The sequence below is a fragment of the Hemitrygon akajei genome, chromosome 9, assembly GCF_048418815.1.
Source record: "Hemitrygon akajei chromosome 9, sHemAka1.3, whole genome shotgun sequence".
In the NCBI taxonomy this organism is placed as follows: domain Eukaryota; kingdom Metazoa; phylum Chordata; class Chondrichthyes; order Myliobatiformes; family Dasyatidae; genus Hemitrygon; species Hemitrygon akajei.
In genome coordinates this window covers 115,607,375-115,632,590 of record NC_133132.1, presented here as the reverse complement: position 1 = coordinate 115,632,590, position 25,216 = coordinate 115,607,375, and the positions used below count along the sequence as shown (strand labels likewise).

General features: G+C 40.7%; 1 protein-coding gene across 14 annotated transcripts in view; it reads right to left on the bottom strand.

Annotated features, from left to right (window-relative positions):
- The window catches only part of LOC140733465 (doublecortin domain-containing protein 2), a 155,666-nt gene that overhangs the window by 104,312 nt on the left and 26,138 nt on the right, over positions 1–25,216 (bottom strand). For all 14 annotated transcript variants that reach the window (XM_073056841.1, XM_073056840.1, XM_073056830.1 and 11 more), the window contains 2 exons: positions 23,605–23,681; positions 3,877–4,008 (listed from right to left, as the gene is read on the bottom strand). In XM_073056841.1, the coding sequence (XP_072912942.1) occupies positions 3,877–4,008; positions 23,605–23,681 (209 nt within the window). The remainder of the gene's footprint in view (positions 1–3,876; positions 4,009–23,604; positions 23,682–25,216) is intronic.

Genomic DNA, 25,216 nt, shown 5'->3' with positions numbered 1-25,216 from the left:
AGGGTTGAAACGCAAGCTCCTTTTGCACCACCCACGCAGCTTCCTGAAGGGGAGTTTAGTGTACCTGCTGAAAACCCGCCTGGGGAGGAAACAGACTTACCTGCTGGAAATCTGCCTGATGAGCATTCCTCACACCCCTCTTCTTCACCAAGTGCTGCTACTGAAACTGAGGAGCAGCCGTACCAGCTGCCACAAAGGCAGAGATGCCCGCCGAGACGTATGACCTACGATCAACTTGGCATCCCTTCCTGCCACAGTGTCCAGCCAGCACCTCAGATGTTGCCTGTCTACCATACACCAGGACTGGTCCCACGGCTGCCATTCTACTTCCAGCCTCCCCCCGCCCCCCATGTATGGACACCAGCCAGTGTGAGCCTACAGACTTGATGTTTGACTAACATCACGGGCAATGCATAGACTGTTTATGCAGATCATTGCCATGAGAGACTAATGGACTGTTGAAAGACTGCGTATAGACTGTCTCTGTGGCTCGTCACCAGGCAGGGACTGTGGCCCTGTGATTATGGACTATTGACAGTCATCAAACTGTGACCCTTGAGTACCAACTCACAGAAGGTCTTCAGTGCCAAGTTCATAAGAGACTGACAAAAAAAGGGAAAAGAGAAAATTGTTTAATGTTGGGACAACATTTATTTTTGTAGGGGAGTGTGTGACAAGTTAAAGGATAAGACACTAAAGATCTGTTAAGTTCAAAAATTGTTTACAGCCAGTGATGTTAAAAAGGGCTAAAATACTAACAGGTATTTAATTCATTTCATTGTTTCTTTCATTCTTTATTGTGTAAAGTTAAGCCCTGATAGTATTATCAATGATCTGCAGAGTAGCCTTGATCTGCTAGCCAGAGGTCGATTGCTTCTGTCTCCACCCACATACCCAGGGGACATCGCGGTACTTTCTTCACTTGAGTAAATTCTCAATGAGGAAACCACATCACGTCTTTGTCATGATTATCTCTCCCCGTTTTTTAGGGGCGTAACATCTGTACCCTCAAAATTTCACCTTTAAATGACCTCCATTTCTCTATTACATCCTTTCCATAAAACAAATTGACCCAATCCACTCCTTCTAAATCTTTTCACATCTCCTCAAAGTTAGTCTTACTCCAATCAAAAATCTCAACCCTGGGTCCAGTCCTATCCTCCTCCATAATTATATTGAAACTAATGGCATTGTGATCACTGGACCCGAAGTGCTCCCCAACACATATGTCCGTCATCTGACCTCTCTCATTCCCTAACAGGAGATCCAACACTGCCCCTTCTCTAGTTGGTACCTCTATGTATTCCTGCAAAAAACTATCCCGCACACATTTCACAAACTCCAAACCCTATGAAGAGAGATTGAGTCATAGTGGATTACACTCGCAGGAACTCCGAAAAATAAAATTATGCAAAGGAAGACAAGATAGAAGCAGGGAAGTTGCTTCCACTGGTAGATGAAACTAGAAATGGAGGACATCGGCCCAAGAATTAAGGGAGCAGATTTAGGATGGAAATGAGGCTACCTCATTAAATATATTTAAGGCACTGGAAGATTTTTGCATAGTAGGTGAAATGTTTTTAAGTGGATCAAGATTAGCTTCATTTATGACATGAACATCAAAACATTGAAACACATTATTTAGTGAAGTAAGTAGTTTGTGCCAACCACACAGTCTAGATGCTGCTGGTGCCAACATATCATGCCCAAAACTTACTAACCTTAACCATAACTATGTCTTTGGAATATGGGAGGACTGTAGAGTACATGGATGAAACCCACGCAGTCATGGGGGAGAACGTACAAACTCCTCACAGAAAGCAGTGCGAATTGAATCCTGATGGCGCTGGTTAACCACTATGCCGAAGTCAGGATTATGCAGAAAAAGCAGGTAACTGATCTGAGTCAGTTACTCAGATCAGGCACATTCTCAATGAACAGTAGAGCAGACTGCACAGGCCAATTAGCCTACTCCTGTTCCTATTTCTTATATTCCTTCAGAACTCCCTTCACCCCTCAAGCCCCTTGTCAAATCTCCTCTGCTCTTCAAACTGATCGTTCTCTCTACATCCATACCCAATCTGGACCAGCTTCACGGCCTGCTGGATCCCTCAAAATTGTTCTTTTTCCCAGTATCAATCCCTTGTTATTCTCTTTACCTGCCCACCCATACACACACAAACAGCATGAAATGGATATTCTCCCACCTTTCCTGATAGTTACCCCTCAATTTCTACCAAATCTGCAATCCTCTCACAATGCATTTCCACCTCATCTTTTTTCCAGAGCAGAGTTACACCAGCAATCTGCACTGCTACACACTTCCTCCATCACTTCCACTCTCTGCAGTAGCAGGAGGTAATCGGATGTGGCCTTTCTTAATCTTTACACTTTTAAGGCCTGTTCAACTATATGTGGACCTTGGTAGCTTGCTCCAAACTGGTGCAGGCAGCTTTCCCAGCACCTCTTCAATACAAAAGTCTGCACTTCGAAGAATCTTTCCCACTTAAAGGATTATAAAATAAAATTTATCATAGAAAATTTATCATAGGTGTATGGTGTATTGGCCTTCATCAATCATGGAATTGAATTTAGGAGCTGAGAGGTAATGTTACAGCTATATAGGACCCTGGTCAGACCCCACTTGGAGTACTGTGCTCAGTTCTGGTCGCCTCACTACAGGAAGGATGTGGAAGCCATAGAAAGGGTGCAGAGGAGATTTACAAGGATGTTGTCTGGATTGGGGAGCATGCCTTATGAGAATAGGTTGAGTGAACTCGTCCTTTTCTCCTTGGAGTGAAGGAGGATGAGAGGTGACCTGATAGAGGTGTATAAGATGATGAGAGGCATTGATCGTGTGGATAGTCAGAGGCTTTTTTCCAGAGCTGATGTGGTTGCCACAAGAGGACACAGGGCTAAGGTGCTAGGGAGTAGGTAAAGAGGAGATGTCAGGGGTAAGTTTTTCACTCAGAGAGTGGTGAGTGCGTGGAATGGGCTGCCAGCAATGGTGGTGGAGGTGGATACGATAGGGTCTTTTTAGAGGCTTTTAGATAGGTACATGGAGCTTAGAAAAATAAGAGAGCTATAGGTAAGCCTAGTCATTTCTAAGATAGGGACATGTTCGGCACAACTTTGTAGGCTGAAAGGTCTGTATTGTGCTGTAGGTTTTCTATGTTTCTATGTAAAAGCAGATAAGGCTCAGCTAGTCAAATACCTTTAGAACAACAGACCCAATACATAAAGCCTCGCATTCAACCAACCACAACTTGTTCATTATTCATGGTGGTTGGTAGACTTTATAGCATTCCCCTTTAACAAGTTCAAAGTAATCAACTCACCTCAGTTTTAATTTTCCAATTTTCTTTTTTTATGAATGCTCATCCGTTCCTATTTGTTCTTCCCGCAAGTACTTGTTTCAAAACATCCTAACTACTTTATTTTTATACAGTTCAGTTTACCCATTTATAATTACCAAAATCAGATCTGAAAATTGTGCATCCCCTGTACCTGGAAACCATGCACCCAGAAATTATTGCTAGTTACGATTTTGTATACTTTTCCTATTGTAATGTTAATTTAGTTTTAGTTATCATAGGAACTACCGTTAACAATAAGAACATAACTACAAATGCATTAATTTTTAGTCAATAAGAATAATTCTATTTGCACTGCTCTATTTTGATCTGAAAGTGAACTTACATGAACTACATTGCAAAACATGTGAACAGTGTGAAATTTCACAACAAATGTATTTGCATTTCTTACCACTTGATAGTGTTTAATAGTCACCGGCAATGACAGAGAATTCCAGCCATAACAGAAACACATAGTATCTCACATATTTTTATTATCTGACTAGTAAGAGTAAAAGTCTACCTCTGAGCAGCTCCAGTGCGTAAGTGGACTTTTTCTGTGATCAAGGCAAGGACACGGTTCCAGTCTTGAACTGTATGTTTTGGTAGAAGCAATCTCACAGGGGGTATCAGCAGGTCTCCATTGGTAAAGATGCTAATGAACAGTGGAGGAAGATGGAAATGTAGAAAACAAACTGTTGTTACTTCATAAAATTATTTCTTTAAGACAATTCTTACATCTTATACTGAACTCATTACCAGCAAAGAGGGATGAACGATCCAGCAGTCTCTCAGGAAAAAGAGGGATGGTTAGTAAATATTTCAGTTCTTAACAGTTCTCAGGTCGAAGTGACGCTGAAGATGACTAGAATTTTATTAAGTAATGGAAAAGGGGAAGAATCTGGCAAGCAGCAAAAAAGACCTTCAAGGAAACGACAAAACTGAGCAGGACTAAAAAAATGTATCGTAAGAGAAATCAAAGGAATCAAACATAAGCAAAAGCTTTGTGGTAGAGGTCAGAGGAAATGGTGACAAAAATCAGGACCAATGTATATATACTGCCTATAATCCTTTTCATACCAACCTGGTTAGAATAAATCCTTTCGTGGTTTCCAGTACTGAAGCTTCACAGTATCAAAAGGAAACAGTTAAAAAAAAGTTCTAGACAGACACATTTCCAAACAGAGCAAGAAAGCTGTCAATTGAAACAAATTGTTTCATTTACAGCAAGATTATAGATGATTTATGAAACAAAGAAATGCACAAATTTAGATGTCACTTTTATGATATCTTGCAGAAATTATCCAGTGTATCATATTCAATCAACTTAGTTCAGAGTAAAGCAAATGTTAAGTGGACACTATTCCAGCAACTAACAGTCAAAAGAGTTCTTCATAAAGACCTTTATCCCCACTACTTAAAGGAAAAAATTACTATTAAAAGAATGCTTTCATTGAAATCTGTGGTCATAAATCAATTTTTGTTGATATTTTCCAATACGAACCCTGATGAAATGAGCTTCAAATTACCTCGGACTTTTTGGAAAATGTTCCTACAGATGTGAACAGCTGCTCTGAATCTTCTGCCAATTTCAGCAGATGCAGCCCAATTCACAATCTGAATTTAAGCAGCAGCCATTCCCACTCCTGCTCCAGTATTAGCATCACTAGAAGACAGCAGTCTTCTAATTCCAATGGCAGGGAAAAGACCCTGAAAAGCGTGTGCATTTATCCTACAGTACTTTCCTTTATCTCTGTCAAGCGCCAAACTGGAGTGTGTGGGTATAAACGGGACGTTCAGCACCAGGAACATTTCAGAAGGATCTGATTAGTTTAATTCTTTATTGAGGTGACTCGCATATTTTATTAGATCCACAAGGAAATTTCAAATAACACTCATTAAAGGGCCTCCTTGCTGCCAATTTAAGAACTACTTTTTGGTGAATGAACTCATTAATAAAAGCAAAAATTTTATGGAACTCGTCACAATGGAATAGAAATTCTTTTGAGTGGGGCATTCTTTTACTATGCGCTAGATGATACACTGGAAGCCTGGATGAAATAGGCATTCCCTAGTACAGGAGATACATGTTAGGAAAATACACCTTAGTCCTCTGTATGTGATGGAATTACTGACGTGGGATGAGGGTCCTAATGCAGAATTTCAACCTGAAACATTAACAGTTCCTTTCATCCCCCTCCCCTCACACACACAGATGCTGTTCAACATGCTGAGTTTCTCTTGCAGATTTTTGTTGGTAGATTCTAACATCTACAGTCTCTTGTGTCACCAATGAACATTGATTGCTAGATACATCATTCTGTATATACTAATATTTGACATTGCTGTTTCAACATTCATATTTCCATTAGTAGATTGGGCTTAATTCCAAGAGCAGTTCTTCCTAAAGGAAGAAAGTTTGCTCCAGAGCTAGCTAAATGGCCCATTCTTACATGAACCAATCAGAGAAACTGCGACCTAAGTAAACCATGAATCCTTCCGCAGTGGATACAGCCATCCATTTTCCTTGGAGGGGTGGTGGGGGTGGTTTTTTTGGATAAGGCCTGGATAGCATGAACACGGAGAGGATATTTCCATTAGTAGGAGTCTAGGATCTGGGACAGAGGCTCAGAATAAATAGGCAACCCTGAGATGAGGAAGAATTTCTTCAGCCAGAGTGGTGAATCCATGGGATTTTTAGCCACTAAAGGCTGTGAAGGCTGAGTTATTGGGTGTATTTAAGGCAGAGATTCATGGGTTATTGATTGGTAAAGGGTTATGCGGAGAAGCTAGGAGAATAAGATTGGGAACAAAAAATATCAGCCATGATTGAATGGGTCGAAAGGCCTGGTAGTTGAACAGCTCTGCTCATAACTTATGGTCTACAGTGTTATGAGGGAGCCCAGAGTAATCTACCATTTACTTTCCACTCCCAACAACATAATCTTCTACTTGAAGAGTGGTTTCCACTCCCACATGGGCCTCAACCACTACAAACTATCTATCATGCTAGTAGAAGAAGAGATCCCATTTATAACTGCTACTTTAAGAGTTCCCATGCCGGTGTGTAACCATGCTCTTAATTTTGTACTTCCTACATGCACTGGATATTGTCTGCGGTTACCCTGCATATCCACGCTGAAGGCCTAGATTCACAGTGCTTATGGCCATGAACCTTCACACATTGTGCAGGAAAGGAACTCACTGTCCTGCACTAATCCAGGAGGCCAAGTCCTCTGGAGATCACACTTCTCACCTGCTTCAATGCACGCAAGAGTTTCTGGGTCAGTATCTCTTAGCATCTTGGTGGTAGAGCTGGGAAAACTGATACCTCATAGCTCCTGCCACTTTTGGTTTAATCCTGACCTTATCTGTCTGTGCAGGGCTTGCATGTTTTTCATGTGCCTGTATGTGACTCTTGATTTCCTTCCATATCCTTAAAATGTGCGTCAGGAGGTTAATCGGTCATTATAAATTGCCTACAGTATATTTGTGAGTGTTTGGACTTGGGGGGGGGGGGGAAGGGGGATTGATGTGAATGTAGGGTAAAGAAAATAAGTTTAAGTAAAAAGAGGTGCTTGGTAGGCAGCTCACACTAGGTGGGTATAACGGCTTGCTTCAGAGTTGTCTTTTTATGACTGTCTTCTTTAATTGGACCCCAGCAGAGTGAGTTTGTACACTAAATCTGTAAGATATGTCAGGCCATTATCCTCTTGTAGATAAATTCCTGCCAAATAACTCAGCCAAATCAAGTTTTTATGGAGCATTTATTCATGTTATCCCACAACTGATTGCTTTACTTGGAATTTTGGCCTTTAATTTTTACTTTGTATTCCAGGATACACAGTGACATCCAGTGGTATAATTTTGCCTTATATAATCCGTTTTCTACTGTTGGAGTTTGATTATCAGCATTTCAACATTTCACCTCATGTTTCATGAGTAGACTTTCCCATTCCTGTGTCACACAGGCAGCTTTTAAAAGTGAGTCCGTAATGCATGCTCATTTGCACACATAGCACATAGAGAGCATACAGTAGCTATTTTGGTCTCATTTATAACCATCAAGTATCTGACCATCATATTTCTGTTTGCACGATAAGGCAATGTATGAAATAAAATAAACCCAAATGGGACAATGGCTATTTCAAGATCTTAATTGAACACTACAAAAGCACTAACAAGAGAAAATCTTCAGACGCTGGCAATCCGAGGATTACACAGAAAATGCTGAACGGTCTCAGCAGGCCAGGTAGCATCTATAGAAAAAAGAACAGTGAACGTTTCGGGCTGAAACCCTTTGGCAGGAAACTACAAAAGCATTCACCATTAACTTTAAAAAGCAGAGTGAAAGTGAAGCCATTCTCCAAGCTAATGGCTACAGTCATCCTTAATATCTCTACTCATAAACACAGGTAGTACTTCAGTTATTCTCTGAAGTACTGTTTGAAGGACTGCCTGACACAGGAACATTCAACCATAGCTTTCTATACACAGTGCACAAATGCACGGATCTAATTTTGGACTCAGCAAGTCATCAAATGAGGCTGCATCACTATATGCATCATATCAAGAAAGAGTGTATTAGGATGCCAGGAATGTTGGATATTTGGAAAATGAGACTTTGTTCCATGGAAGGAAATTAACATAGGACATGGAACAGTGCAGCTCAGGAACAGGCCTCTGGCCCACAATTTCTGCACTAATCAGTATGCCAATTTAAACTAATCCCACTTACTCCTGCCTATTGTCCGTATCTCTCTGTTCCTTGCCTGTTTATGTCTCTGTCTAAGCCCCTTAAACTTTGCTCGCTTATCCGTTTCTAACAGCTCCCAGGCAGCCAATTCCAGGCACCCATGTGTTTTTAAAAAAAAATTGACTCGCTAATCTCCTTTAAACTTTTCACCATCCCCTCATCTTAAAACTATGCCCTCTAATATTTGACATTTCTATCCTGGATAAAAAGACTTGTTCCTGCTGAACCTCTTGTGCTCCCTCTCCTAAATTCACATCCTTCCTGTAATACAATGACCAGAACCACACACAATATTCTAAATGTGGCCTAACCAAAGTTGCAACTGCATCATGACTTCCTAATGTTTACACAAATGAAAGCAAGCAGGCTATTTACCTTTTCTTTAAAACCAGCCTAAACAGCCAATTTCATGGAGCTTTGGCCTTGCTCCCCAAAGTCCCTCTACAGTACATCTGAACAACTGGCATCCCGTCGCACTTACCTCAATAATAAGCAAAAGCTTCGAGAGGCTGGTTAAGGACTACATCTGCAACATGCTACCACCCACACTGGACCCCCTACAATTTGCCTACCCATACAACCAGTCGACAGATGACACAGTAGCCACAGCTCTACACACCGTCCTTACACATCTGGAGAAGAAGGATGCTTATGTGTGAATGCTGTTCTTGGACTACAGTTCAGCATCACCCTGCCTTGTGCAGTTGGATCCTGGACTTCCCGTCAAATCACCAGCAGATGCTAAAAGTGGGCTCCCTCACTTCTGCCCCTCTGACCCTCAACATAGGTGCCCCTTAGGGCTGAATCCTTTATTCTCTGTATACCCATGACTGTGTCGCCACCCACAGCTCTGATCTGCTAATTAAATTTACTGACGACACTACACTGATTGGCCTAAGCTCAAATAATAACAAGACAGCCGACAGAGAAGAAGTTATCACCCTGACACAGTATCAAGAAAACAACCTCTCCCTAATGTCACGAAAACAAAGGAGCTGGTTGTGGACTACAGGAGGAATGGAGGCAGGCTAACCCTTATTGATATCAATGGGGTTGAGAAGGTGATCAGCTTTAAGTTCCTTGGCATACACAACACTGAGGAACTCACATGGGCTATGTGGTGAAAAATGCACTACAGCACTTCTTTCACATCACACATGTTGAAGAAGTTTGGTATGGGCCCCCAAATCCTAAAAGCTTTCTACAGGGGCATGATTGAGAGCATCCTGACCGGCTGTACCACTGCCTGGTATGGGAGCTGTACTACCCTCAATCACAGGACTCTGCAGAGAGTACTGCAGACAGCCCAGTGCATCTGTAGAAGTGAACAGGTGTGTAAAATGGGCCCGAAGGATCATTGGAGACCCAAGTCACTCCAACCACAAACTGTTCCAGCTGCTACCATCCGGGAAACAGTACCACAGCATAAAAGCCAGGACCAACAAGCTCTGGCACAGCTTCTTCCACCAGGCCATCAGACTGCTTAATTCATGCTGACATAACTGTATTTCTATGTTATATTGGCCATCTTGTTGTACATACTATTACAAATTACTGTAAATTGCACTTTGCACATTTAAATGGAGATGCAACATAAAGATATTTGCTCTTCATATATATGAAGGGTCAAAGTAATAAAGTCAATCCAATTCAATACTCCTAAAGATATGTCTTCACCTCCCAAAAAACATCAACTCACATTTGTCCAAATTAAACTTCATCTGCCAATCCTCTGCCCAGATTTCCAACTGATCTATATCCTGCTGTAACCTTTGACAACCTTCCTCGCTACCCATAACTCCACCAACTCTTGTGTCATCTGCAAATGTACTAAGTGGAGCTTCTACATTTTCATCTAAATTTTTAATACACATATTACAAATAGAGTAGTGATCCTCATGGATCACTACTGGTTACAGAACTCCAGTCTGAAAATCATCCCTCCACTTTTTCTGTCTTCCATGACCAAGTTAACTTACCAATTTATCATCATACTCATGTGACTTAATCTTCTTGAGCAGCCTACCATGAGGGACTTCATCAAATGTTTGACCTAAAGTCCATGTGGACAACAAACACTGCCTCATAACTCATCTTCAAAATTGCCTCAAAATACTCAATTGAGTTTATGAGGAAGGACCTCCTCTGCATAAAGCCATGAAGAACCTAGAATGGCAGTTAAAATTGCCATTTGACTTGGAATACAAAAGATTGTTTTCAATGGTTAATGAACCAATAAGAAGGTTCAGCATACCAACAGAAATTCCTCAACTATCCTCTACTACTCTTCACCGGCTAATGCTAAGGGACCTGAACAAATGGTTAGGAGCTAGATGCCACAGTTCATCTGTGGAAACCAAAATTATACTATTGTGTGTTCAGGAAACCTATACTCAGTCCCTACACTCAGTGGCCACTTTATTAGGTACATCCTGAACATATGGAGTGTACGTTTGTAGTCTTCTGCTGCAGTAGCACATCTATTTCAAGATTCAATGTGTTGTGCATACAGAGACACTCTTCTGTACAGCACCGTTGTAACGTGAGGTTATTTCAATTACTCTCGCCTTCCTGTCAAGCTCGAACCATTCTGGTCATTCTCCCCTGACCTCACTCATTAACAAGACCTTCTCACACCCACACAACTGCCTATCATTCACTGAGTGTTTCTTTTTAACTCCTCACACTATTCCCTGTAAACTCTAGAGACTGTTGTGTATGAAAATCCCAGGAGATCGGCAGTTTCTAAGTTACTCAGACCATCTCATCTGGTATCATTCCACTGACAGAGTCACTGAGATCACATTTCTTCCCCATTTTGATACTTGATCTGAACAACTGAACCTCCTGACCATGTCTGTATGCTTTTATACATTGAGTTGCTGCCACTTGATTGGCTGATTAGATATTTGCTTTTGTGAGCCAGGTATATAGGCGCACCTAATAAAGTAACCACTGTGTGTACATTTCTCATTGGCTAAGTATATATCAATGCATGATTTTATTAAACTTCCCGCCTGATAATTAACTTTAAGCCTTACATTAAGCTTATGACTAGCACCATCTTGTGGATTTGCTTAGCCAAAGCAGAAAAGCACAATACATCTGAAGACAATTCTCTGTCCATTTGCACGGCCAGCTGTCAAAACTACTGGATTTATTTTACAAATATATTTTGACATCTTGTTATTAACATTGTGTGTTTTTCTTAATATCTCCTACATGATCCTAATTTTTATATAAACATATTCCCAGGCAAAAAATGTTAAATTCCTAACATTCACCACCCAAACAGCTGCAACAATTTTTTTCCTGAAACTATCCAGTGGAATTCAGTAGATGAGAGTAAATATATCATAGAGTTATAGAGTACAGCACAGTAAAAGGCCCTTCAGTCCATCTAGTCCATGCTGAAACCATTTAAACTGCCTATTCCCATCAACCTGCACCCAGACCATAGTCATCCATACCCCTACAATCCATGTACCTATCCAAACTTCTCTTAAACTTTGAAGTTGACCTTGCATGCACCACTTGTGCTGGCAACTCACTCCACACCCTCATGACCCTCTGAGTGAAGATGTTTCCTCTCATGTTCCCCTTAAATTGCTCACCTTTCATCCTTAGATCACAACCTCTGGTTGTAGTCTCATCCAACCTTACTGGGAAAAGCCTGCTTGCATTTACCCTTTCTTTACCTATCATCATTGTGCATACCTCCAACAAATCTCCTCTCAATCAGCTACTTTCCAAGGAATAAAGTTCTAATCTATTCAATCTTATAAATCAGGGTCAGACCCGGCAACATCCTTGTAAATTTTCTCTATAATCTTTCAATCTTATTTACATCGTTCCTGACCAAAACTGCACACAATACTCTAAAATAGGCCCCATTAAAGCCTTTTAACAACTTCAATATAACATCCCACTCCTGTACTCAATGCATTGATTTGTGCCCCTATTTACCTGTGAAGCCACATTCAATGAAGAATGTACCTGTATTCCCAGATCCACCTGTCCTACCATATTTCTCAATGCCCTACTGTCCACTGTGTAAAACCTACCCTGGTTGGTCCTACTGAAGTGCAAAACCTCACACTCATCTGCATTAAATTCCATCTGCCATTTTTTGGTCCCTTTTGTCAGCTGATGCAGATCCCTCTGCAAGCCATGATAGCCTTCCTCACTGTCCATTACACCCCCAGTATTGGCACACCACTAGTCACGGGCCTCCTCCAGTCAGAGAGGCAACCAACCTACCACCACACTCTGGCTTCTCCCACAAAATCAATGTCAATGCTCAAGTTGTGCTCAATATTAATACTTATCTTGCAACCAAAGTCTATCATTATTTGAATAAACTGGACATGTTTTCTAATTGGCATGTAGTTATGCATTTAGTGCCATGTTTGTATTTAGAAGGAGCTAACTTTATTAGTGCCAACCAGCAATAAATTCACTCTGGTCCATTTCTGACCCATGAATGCACTAGATAGTAATTTTCATTTAAAACTGATAAAGGCTTCTGTCCTTCAAGTTTGTTTCATAACATGATAAAATCTATGAATAAACTCTTTTCGAGCTTCCAGTCACATACAGGTATCGATTATAATAGAAGTTTCAATGACAAACTGTGCCGCCTTCATCAGGGATGATGCCCAGGCATGTCTAGTCCAGTGGTATTTATACCCCTGTCATCCGTCCCTCAATTGGTTAGTGCTCATCCAATCAGGTTTCTGCTCTCCCACCTTTTTTACAATCAAATTCCAGTTCGTACTTAGTGCAAGACCTTCATCTTTGTTAAAATTCCTTTCATCTAGTTTTACTTCAATGGCTTCCTTTACCAGGTGGTCTCAAAAACCTATGGCCATCGGAAATGCAATGTTCTAATAAAATCTATAACATTTCCCAATGAGATCAAGCTTACAAACTCAAGCCCCAAAGATAAGGCAGCTTGACAATTTATTATCTGAGAGTAAAGTGCCAAGGGTTAAATTGATAACATCAGAGCATGGACTGTATGTTAGAAACTTATCATAGAGGGATGTATAGTATGTCACCATACTTTGGCCTAAATGATAGCACTGTATCATGCGGAAATATGACCATACCCATACCCTGGGTTGTAAGATGTCTCTACATGGGGGTGGGGGGGGTGTGTGAAATCATAACAGATCTGTACGATAGGACTGTTGCAAATGTTGCTGTAAAAGAGATATGATAGCAGAGAGACATGGTATTATGTCATTGTACAGTGGTACATGCTGGTGAGCATCTGGCATATGTGTGCAAGATGACACATAGAAAATTTTGTCAGCACGTAGACTGCCCCTTGATTCTCTAAACCCCACACATAATATAAAAGATACATAATGATTTTCTTTATTGACACATGAAGAAGTGAATTATTTTTACAACCCAAGAGCAGTGAGATGTTTGCACAGGAAATGTCTCACACCGGTTTGATGTCAACTAAACAATTGCAACAACATGTGATGTTGGATGGCACATTTTGAAATCCTCACAGACCTGATAAACACATCAATATTTGAACAGTAGGTGTATGCTTACTGATTAAACTAGTGCTGCTTGCATAGCTCTCAAAACAACCAAATACAAGCGAAATACAAAAAGTTTGTTGCTGTAAGTGCAGCAACAAAAGTCTCATTGAGAGTAAAGTCTGTTTATATTCCTTTCTTTGATCTTTTATGAATATACACCAAAGCTTATAATTTCACGTTCACATTTCTTATGTTATATATGAGGTAAAATAACAAAACTATTTACAAATTATGTTTCGTATTGTCTTTGTAAAAGATTAATATTAATAATGGGTTTTATTAAATGCTTCTTTTATTTCAATCTCTGTTATGCTTTTACTAATATTATGACAATGAATACACATAAACATGCCAAAGCACTCACCCCCTTTTTTTGAAAAAATGCCCATAATTATTGGTTCTAATTCAAAAATCAGTGATAATCTCTGCTCAAAATTACCATAGCATACAAGAGAATTTTTTTTTTAATAAGCTTCTTGCCAATTTGGACCCATGCTTTCAAAAAGGTCCTTGAGTACAGGTTGTATGACTGAATCTTTGCACGATATTTATAAAAACTCATTTGGAGAATCTGAGCGTTGATGGCAAGGTTTACTTTGCACTTTCGGCTCTCACTGAGACCACCTTCCCCAGCTATTTTGTTGTGCCTTGATACAGCTGAATGATTTACTGATCCATCTCAGAACACAGTTACGCCTCATCTATGATGATGTATTCAGATTGGGTAAAGACTGCAAGGCACTTACCCTAGGGGAATGAATAAATCAGTTTATTTTTACAGCAAACCGACAGTATTGAAAATTCATATACAGCAGGTGCCATACTGTGAATCAAATGCCAATTCCTTGAATTAATTACTCAGGCTCATCATCATGCCTTGCCCCTGGTTCAATAGTGTCGTATTAGATGGAGTACTCATCTCTCAAATATCTTCCACTATCCTCCATCTGCACGAGGTGCACCTTGATGACCTTCAGCTCATGTGGGAAAATAACGTGTACAGGGAGGGAAATAGTTTCCCCTAAGTTGTAGGAGACAGGTTCCAGGGTGATTGTCAGAAGAGGGAAAGGAAATAGGCATCCAGTGCAGAGGAGCCCTATGGCCATTGCCCTCAATAACAAGTAGACCACGTTAGATACTATTGCGGGGGTGGGGGGGGAGAACAACCTACCAGGGGGAAATTGCAGCATCTCTGGCACTGAATCTATCTCTATGGCTCATGAAGGAAGTGGTGAGAAGAGGAGCAGACGGATTGTGTGGATGTGAAAGAGACAAGTAGATGGTAGGTTAACTCCCAGGTGCCAGGGTCGGGAATGTCTTGGATTGGGTCCACAGCATTCTAAAAGTGGAGGGTGAACGTCCAGAAGCCATGGCACATATTGGAAACAACAACATAGGTAAGTAAGTAGGTAGAAAGTCTTAAAGAGAGAAAATAGGGTGTTACATAGAAATACATAGAAGTCTGAAAAACGGGACCTCCGTGGTAATAATTTCAGGATTGCTGCCTGTGCTACATGCCAGTGAGGGTAAGAAAGGGATGACTTGGCAGATGAATGCATGGCTGAGGAACCAATGCACGTGGCAGGGGTTCAGATTTAAGGATCAACGGGATCTCTTCTGGGGAAGGTATGAAGTGTACAAAAAGGACAGTTACACCTGAACCCAAGGGTGACCAATATCCTTGCAGTAAGGCTTGCTAGAACTGCTGGGGAGTCATAGAACACTACAGTACAGAAACAGGCCATTTGGTCCTTCCTGTCTGTACTGTACCATTAAACTGATTAATCCAGTCAACCTGCACCCGAACCATAGCCCTCCATATCACTCTCATCCACATAGCTATCCAAACTTCTCTTAAATGCTGAAATTGGACCCACATCCACCAGTCGTGCTGTCAGCTTGTTTCACATTCTCACCACCCTCTGAGTGAAGAAGTTCACCTCATGTTGAAACATTTCACCTTGAACTTATTACCTTTATATCTAGTTACACCCAACCTCGGTGGAAAAAGTCTGCTTGCGTTTACAAAAGCCTGTTTTGTATACCTCTTTCAAATCTCTCCTCAATCTTTTAAATTCTAGGGAATAAAGTCCTAACCAATTCAGCCTTTCCCTATAACTTAGGTACTCAAGTGCTGACAACATCCTTGTAAATTTTCCCTACACTCTTTCAATCATATTTACAGCTTTACTGTAAGTAGGTGACCGAAGCTGTACACAATACTTCAAATTAGGCCTCACCAATGTCTTATACATTTACAACATAACATCCCAACTCCAGAGCTCAGTAACATTGATATATGAAGGCCAGTGTGCCAGAAGCTTTCTTTATGATTGCAACTGTTCTATGTTCAAAGTCAGTTTTATTATCAAAGTACATATATGTCACCACATACAACCCTGAGAATCATTTTCTTACAGGCATACTCAATAAATCTATATAATAAGAACCATAACAGAATCACTAGAAGACTGTAACCACTTGGACGTTCAACCACTGTGCAAAAGACAACAAACTGTACAAATAAAAAAAAAGAAATAATAATAATAAATAAATAAGCAATCAATATCAAGAACATGGGATGAAGAGTCCTTGAAAGTGAGTCCATAATTTGTTGGTACATTTCAATGATGGGGCAAGTGAAGTTGTGAAGTTATCCCCCTTTGTTCAACAGCCTGATGGTTGAGGGGTAATAACTATTCCAGAACCTGATAGTGTGAGTCCTGAGGCTCTTGTACCTTCCTCCTGATGGTGGCAGTGAGAAGAGAGCATGTCCTATGTGGTGGGGGTCCTTGATGATGGATGCTACTTTTCTGCAACAGCATTTCATGTAGATGTGCTCAGTTGTGGGGAGAGCTTTAACCATGATGGACTGGGCCATATCCACTACCTTTTGTCAGATTTTCCATTCAAGGGCCATGGTGTTCCCATACCAGGCTGTGGTGCAGCCAGTCAATATACTCTCCACTACACATCTGTAAAAGATTGTCCAAGTTTGAGTTATCATGCCAAATCTTCACAAACTCCTAAGGAAGTAGAGGCACTGCCGGGCTTTCTTCATAATTGCAATTAAGTGCTGGGCCCAGGACAGATCCTCTGAAATACTGACACCTCGAATGTAAAGTTGCTGACCCTCTCCACCTCTGATCCTCCAATGAGGACAGGCTCATCGACCTCAGGTTCCTTCCTGCTGAAGTCAATAATCAGCTCCTTGGTCTTGCTGACATTGAGTAAGAGGTCGTTGTTGTGGCACCACTCAGCCAGATTTCCAATCTTCTTTCTATATGCTGATTCATCACTACCTTTGATATGGCCGACAGCAGTGGTGTCATCAGCAAACTGGACGATGGCTTTGGTAGTGTGCTTCGCCACACAGTCTAGGTGTAAACTGAGTAGAGCAGAGAGCTAAGCACACAGCCTTGCAGTGCACCTGTAATGCCACTTTCAGGGAATCATGAAACTGTATTCCGATCTCTCTGTTCTACAACAGTACTCAGTGCCCTAAAGCTCATGGTGTAAGAACTACTCTGGTTGGTCCTTCCAAATCAAATCAAGTTTAATTGTCATTCACATCATGCATGGATATAGCCAAATGAGACAACACTCCTCTGGGGCCAAGGCGCCAAAACATATGTGCACATTCAAATAATGAGAAAGGGGTGAAAGAAAAGAACATAGTCATTTTTTTAAGAAAACACATTTTTAGACCAAGTCCCTGAGTGACATCCCACAAATTGATGGTTTCCAGCCTGTAATTCCACTGATCCAGCACTGACAGAGGAGGCCAGCCCCCCACCCCCAACCAAGCCCAGACGCCACACTACAGTACAAGCATGGGGATTGAGGCCTAGTCCTCACCACAACCAAGGCGACACTGCTGCCTCATTGCCTGTCTCACCACCAAATGAAGGAAGCTGGCCTGTGGCAAACGAGGGAAGCTGGCCTTTGGCAAAGTGCAACACCTCACACTTGTCTGCATTTCCATTTGCCATTTTTCAAGCCCATTTTTCCTCCACTTGTCCAGATCCTGCTTCAAGTTTCGATAGTCTTCCTCACTGTTCACTACACCCCCAGTCTTAGTGTCATCCACAAATTTTCTGATCCAGTATACCACATTATAATCCAGATCGTTGATATAGATGATAAACAATGGACCCAGCACCGATCCCTGTGGCACACTACTAGTCACAGGCCTCTAGTCAGAGACAACCATCTACTACTCTCCACCCTTTGAACCTTCCTCAAGGCCAATGTCTAATCTAATTTGATATCTCATCTTGAATGCCAAGCAACTGAACCATCTTGACCAAGCTCCCATATGGAAACTTGTTAAAGGCTTTGCTAAAGTCCATGTAGACTATATCCACTGCCTACAGGAGGAACAGGCTATGGGGTTATAAATACCACCGGACTAGACATATTCAGGCATCATCCTTGAAGAAGATGGTAGAGTTTATCATCTAAACATTGGTTATAATCGATACCTGTGCCCAGCTGGAAGCCCCAGAATAGCTTATTCATCCACTGCCTTGCCTTCATCGTAATTTCTTTGAAAAAATTCTATAAGTTTGATAAGACATGAATTACCATGCACAGAGCTATGCTGACTATCTCTGATCAGCCCCTGTCTACCCAAATACTTATATATACAGTCCTTTAGAATGCCTTCCAATAATTTTCCTACTACTGACATCAGGCTCACCAGCCCATAATTTCCTGGCTTATATTTAGAGCCTTTTTTAAACAACACAACATCATTAGCTATTCTCAAATTCTACGGCACCTCACTTATGGTAAGAGATGTCTAAACATCCCTGAAATTTCTGTACTCAACTCTCATAGGGACCAAGGCAACACCTTGTCAGACCCTGGGGATTTATCCAGATAAAATTTGTTTCAAGAAAGCAAATACATCCTTCTCTGTACAAGGTCCATAACCTCGCTGCATTGCTTCACAATAGATTGCTGTCTGTCTTCCAAGTGGATACAGATGCAAAAAATCCATTTACAATCTCCCCCATCTCTTTCAGTTCTGCTCATAGATTATCTTCCAGGAGACCATTTTATTGCTTGCTCTCCTTTTGCTCTTAATATCTCTTAACATATTTGTAGAAACCCCTTAGGATTCTCCTTCACCTTGTCTACTAGGGCAAACTCATGACTTTTTTAGCCTGCCTGATTTCCTTCTTATGTATTCTCTTGCAATTCTTATCCTTCTCAGGTAGCTCCATTTGTTCCTCATCCTATCCTGCTATGTACCACCTCTTTTTCTTATCCAGGGCTTCAAAACCTCTCAAATACCATTCCATAAGCTTGTTATCCCTGCCGTTTATTCTAACAGAAACATAGGAACTTAGTGCACTCAAAATTTCATTTTTGAAGGCCTCCCTCTTACCAACTACACTTTTGCCAGAAAACAATCTATCTCAATCCACACTTGCCAGACCTGCTCTGATAACTATCAGAATTAGTCTTTCTCCAAATTAGAAGCTCAACTCGAGGACCAGACCTATCGTTTTCAATAATTACCTTGAAACTGAAGGCATTATGATCACTAGGCACAAAGTGTTCCCTGTCCTCTGGGTGCGTGGCTTATTCTGCTTGTCGGAAGACACTTCTGTTGTGATTGGTTAGTTTAGAAACTGTGGCCGCTTTTCCCATTGGCTAGCAGCCTGGTGTCCAGATTCAAATATCCTGGATATATAGAGAGCATGTGTGGGAAGGTATGCTCTGTACATGCTTTTAACTAAGCATGTTTGTTGAATATTCAACTTTGTATTTTCTGTAACTTGGGAAACATGAATGTTTGGTTGAATTTTTAGTTTGTAAATAGATGATTAATATACTTATTCGCAGTCAGTGTTTTCTTGGTTCAATATTACTTTCCCTACAAAAACTTACGTCACCTGCCCTGTCTTATTTCCTAACAGGCGATCTAGTATCTCACTCTTTCTAGTGGGGACTTCTGTGTACTGATTAAGGAAGCTTTCCTGAACACACTTGATAAACTCTTTCCCATCCAGCCCTTTTACTATATGGGAATCCCAGTCAATATGTGGAAAGTTAAAAATCACAACTTTATGTTTCTTGCAACAGTCTAAGAACTTTTTTCAAATCTGATTCTCAAAATCCGGCGGACTGTTGGATAGTCTATCATATAATCCTATTAACATGGGCGTCCATTTCTTTTTCATCAACTCTACCCATTAAAGCCTCACTAGCCAAGTTCTAGTTCCTGTTAAACTAATTTGGTAGGGGGACAGGAACCAGCCTAATAGGGCTGTGGATGGAGCAGTTGGTATACAACTAGATGCAGTGTGTAGGGAGACTGTAAAGAAGGACAGGCAGATGATAGGGCAAAATTGCAGTCAGTGGGGTGAGCTAAAGTGTAACAGGAGGCAAAAATCAAAAAGGGTGAAGAGTACTGTACTGAAGGTATTAGAATGCAGTCAGTTATTTGGAATAAGGTAGATGATCTCGTAGTGCAGTTAGGTATTGGCAGGTATGATGTTGTGGGCACAACCTCCAAGGGTACAATATTGTATTAAATGGACAAGTTTGTGGGCAAAGGGGGTGGGTGGCTCTCTTGGTGAATAAATAAATCCAATCCTTAGAAAGAGCTGACAGAGGATCAGAAGACATAGAATCCTTGTAGGCAGAGTTAAGAAACTACAAGGTTATAAAGACCCTGTTGGGAGTTATATACAGGCCTCTAAAGAGTAGCTAGGATGTGGGCTAAAAGTTACAATGGGAGAGAGAAAAGGCATGTAAAAAGGAGGAATTTTGCAACAGTCATGGTGAATTTCAATATGCAGGTAGATTGGGAAAAGCAGGTTGGTGCTGCATCCCAAAATAGGGAATTTGTAGTATGCCAAAGAGATGGCTTTTTAGGGCATCTTGCGGTTGAGCCCACTATGGGAAGGCAATTCTGGATTTGCTGTTGTATAATGAACCAGATTTGATTAGAGAGCTTAAGAGACAGTGATGTTAATATGATAGAATTCACCCTGCAGTTTGAGAAGGAGATACAAAAGTCAGATGCATCGATATTACAGTGGAGTAAAGGTACTTACAGAGGTGTGAAACCGGAGCTGTCCAAAGTTGATTGGAAGGGGACACCAGCAGGGATGACGGCAGAACAGCAATGGCTGGAGTTTCTGGGAGCAATTCAGAAGGCACAGGAAAGATAAACCTCAAAAATGAAGAAGTATTCTAAAGGGAAAATGAGGCAACTGTGGCTGACAAGAGAAGTCAAAAGTGCATAAAAGCAAAAGAGAGGGCATACAACATCACAAAAATTAGGGGGAAATTAGAGGATTGGTAAGATTTTAAAAACCTACAGAGGGCAACTGAAAAAGCCATAGAGAACAGATGAAATAATGAAGGTAAGATAGCAAATAATTTAAAAGAGGATACAAAACATTTTTTCAGATATATGGAGAGTAAAAGAGATGAGAATATATATCAGACCGCTGGAAAATGTTACTGGAAAGGTAGAAATGTGGAACAAAGACTTAAAGTATTTTGCGTCAGCCTTCACAGTAGAAAACACTAGCAGAATGCCCAAAATGTGAGTGTCAGTGGGCAGAGCTATTACTAAGCAGAAAGTGTTTGGGACACTGAAAAGTCTGAGGGTAGATAAGTCACCTGGAACAAATGAACACCACAGGTTGCTGAAAGAAGTAGCTGAAGAAATTGTGCAGGCATTAGTAATGATCTTACAAGAGTCACTAGATTCTGAAATGTTCCAGAGGACTGGAAAATTGAAATGGCACCCCACTCTTTAGGAAGAGAGGGAGGCAGAAGAAAGGAAATTATAGGCCAGTTACCCTGACTTCAGTGGTTGGAAAGATGCTGGAGTCTATTATTAAGGATAAGGTTTCACACAGTTGGAGTGATGTGACAAAATAGGCCAAAGTCAGCATAGTTTTCTAAAGGGGAAATCTTGCCTGACACATTGGTTGCAATTCTCAGGAAATAACAGGCAGGATAGACAAAGGAGAGAAGTGGATGTTGTTTATTTGGATTTTCAGAAGGCCTTTGACAAGGTGCCACACATGAGGCTGCTCAACAAGATAAGAGCCCATTGTATTACAAGAAAGGTACTAGTATGGATAGAAGATTGGCTGACTGGCAGGAGGCATAGTGGGAATAAAGAAAGCCTTTTCTGTTTGGTTGCCAGTGACTAGTGGTGTGACACAGTGGCAGTGTTTTAACTGCTTCTTTACACATAATATGTCAATGATTTGGATGAAAGAATTGATAACTTTGTGCTAGTTTGCAGACGATACAAAGATAGGTGGAGGGGCAGGTAGTGTTGAGGAAGCAGGGTATCTGCAGAAGAACTTAGACAGATTGGGAGAATGTGCAAAGAAGTGGCAGATGGAATATGGTAGTAGAATTTTATGATGGTACTTTCCCTAATATGGTATGATGTACCATGCCCGAGAATGTTATAGTGCTGTGCATTAAGTTAGTCTGATGTTACTGTGGCACAGGATATGACAATATTTTGCAAACTGAGAATATCCTACCATAGCTAAGTATGAAAGGTCAGTGCCTTAAGATGATATGATAGTACTGTGTCATAAGATGCTATGATGACACCCTGCCATTGAATAGTTTGAAAGAAATCATACATGGTTTCATGGAGGCGCTAGGATGCCAGTCAGCATTTGGGAAGAGTTTAGAACCCTGGGCTGATTGTGATGTAGGTCTTGGGTGCTGGGTCTAGGAGATTTGGGCTGAATTGGGGTTCAGGTTCTGAGCTATTCACACATTTGGAGGAGGTTGTGACACCACTGAGTAAGGGTTTGCGAGGTGGGGAGCATGGTAAACCACAACACTTATTTCAGCGGGGCATCTGTCTGAACTGGTGACAATAGACAACACAGATTCCAAAAGGAGTTTTGGAATGTAAATGATGCCACCTGACATACAATTGGCTGGAAGTTCTGTCAGATGTACAAAGCAATTCTTAAGCAGAAGTGCCTGGTTAAGTCTGTGCAATTTGGCTTGGAAATGCATGCAAATGGATTACTCTCCACAGAAAGCCAAATGCACAGTGATCAACAAAGAGAGCGGGACATTTCAAAATCAGGTCTATTGTGCATTCCTGGAACACAACCTTTCGGCGAGTTAATTACGGTTGGAGGTAATGACTAACGTATCCATGAATAAATAATTAGTGAAAATCAAAAATCTGCAAATGCAAGATGTCAGAAATGTAAAACAAGAATGCCGGGAACACTCTGCAGGACCTGAAAAAAGAGAAACAGGTCAAAGATCCTTCATCAGAACTGGGAAAGATAGTAAACAAGTTAGCTTGAAGTTCAAGTTAGGTGAAACTAACCTGTTTTCGCCCTTTCCCGGTTCTATGACCTAAAATGATAATTCTGTTTCTCATTTCATGAATGGCTCTTTGGCATGTTGAGCATTTCCAGCATTCACTGTTTTTACTTCATGAATAAATAAATTTTATAATTAATTTTGTTCATACCTGGGGGTTATCTATCCACCTGTAATTTGTTTAGGAAGTTAATCAAAATGAATGTTACTGCAGGCAGAGCACAAATTAAATTAATTGAATCCATGAAGCACCTTTATAAACAGGAAACCATGTGTTTCAGTGGAACACGGGCTGCCGTTCTGCTTTGACATTGTATCATTTCAATATTCACGATGTTTCACAACTGTACATTTAAAACATGATTGTACTTCCAGTCATGATGCCTACAATATATTTGTCATCTGTTCTTACATTAAGCATTGAATCTTAAAAGCAAAGTAACCTTTCCTTCACATTAGAATTCCAACACATGGTGGGTTTATCAGGCTGTAAACCAAAATATAACAGGCTATTGCCTAAATTGCCATGCTTCAAGTGCCCCTCACTATTTTTATAAAAGGGCAAATATTCCAAAAATGTACTTACTTGATGGTATATGGTTCATAATTGTATTTCTTCCATCGTGCAGAAACGATAATTCGGCTGTGAACAACTGGTCGAATCTGAAAAAACAAAGCTCTAGATTAACATACTTGTGTTACAGTGTCTTGCTGGAACAAGTTGCATGATGTGCTAGAAGGTGTCAAGTTCAGGCGAGTTGTCCGATCCACTACAAATAGATCCAATTTAATTTAAAAGCATCAGTTCTTAGGCCAATATGATTGGTATTAAGCCTTGGATTAGTCTGCGATTGCAATGATCAGTAAGGTACCTACACCCAGTATGAAGGCATTCACAGATTCTTCCTTGAAATAATTTCATTTGTCATTTATCATCCAATCAGTTCTGTAAATTTTGACCTGTTCAATTTTATCTCACTAATGCTCTGTGAACCAAAACCATCAAGTTAGGCCCAATATGAAATATTACAAGTTTGTTTCCTTAATTAATTTTTAAAGTTACAGATTTAACTTTAAATACAGAAAATACAGTAAGATAAACACAGTAATGAAAATACCATAAGGCATAGGAGCAGAATAAGGCTATTCAGCCCATCGAGTCTGCTCTAGCATTTCATCATGGCTGATCATGGATCCCATTCAACCCCATGCACCTGCCCCTCATCATATCCCTTGATGCCCTGACCAATCAAGAATCTATCAACTTCTGCTTTAAATATACCACAGACTTGGCCTTCACTGCAGTTTGTGGCAGAGCACTCCACAGATTCACTACTCTTTGGCCAAAAAATTCACCCTTACTTCTGTTCTAAAATCGCCCCTCGATTTTGAGGCTGTGCCCTCTAGTGCTGGATACCCCCCCCCCCCCATAGGAAACATCCTTTCCACATTCACCCTATCTAATCCTTTCAACACTTGGTAGTTTTCAACGAGATCCCAAGAACACTCTTCTAAACTCCAGTGAGTACAGGCCCAAAGCTCCCAAACACTCCATACATGTTAACCCCTTCATTTCCGGAATCATCCTCATGAACCTCCTCTGAACTTTCTCTGATGGCAGTACATCCTTTCTGAGATAAGGAGCCCAAAACTGTTGATAATACTCTAAGTGCAGCCTGACCAGTGTCTTATAACGCTTCAGCATTATCTCCTTGTTTTTAATGTTCTATTCTACTTGAAATCAATGCAAACATTGCATTTGACTTCTTTACCACAGATTCAACCTGTGAATTAACCTTCTGGGAGTCTTGCGTGAAGTCTTGCAAGCAGATCAGAATCAGATTTAATATCATCAGGATATGTTATGAAGTGTGTTAACTTTACTGCAGCAGTACAATGCAATACACGCTAAATAAATATAGAAAAAAAACACTAGAGTTACATTAAGTATATATGTGTCTATTAAATAATTACATTAAAATAAGTAGTAAAAAGTAACAGAAATAAAAAAGTAGTGAGGTAGTGTTCATGGGGTCAATGTCCATTTTAGAAATCAGATGGCAGAGCAGAATAAGCTGCTCCTGAATCGCTGAGTGTGTGCCTTCAGGCTTCTGTACCTCCTGGGGTTACCTGTGGGTGCACCTGGACAACAGACTTGAGTGGGGCACCAACACAGAGACTGAGTTCAAGAAGGGTCA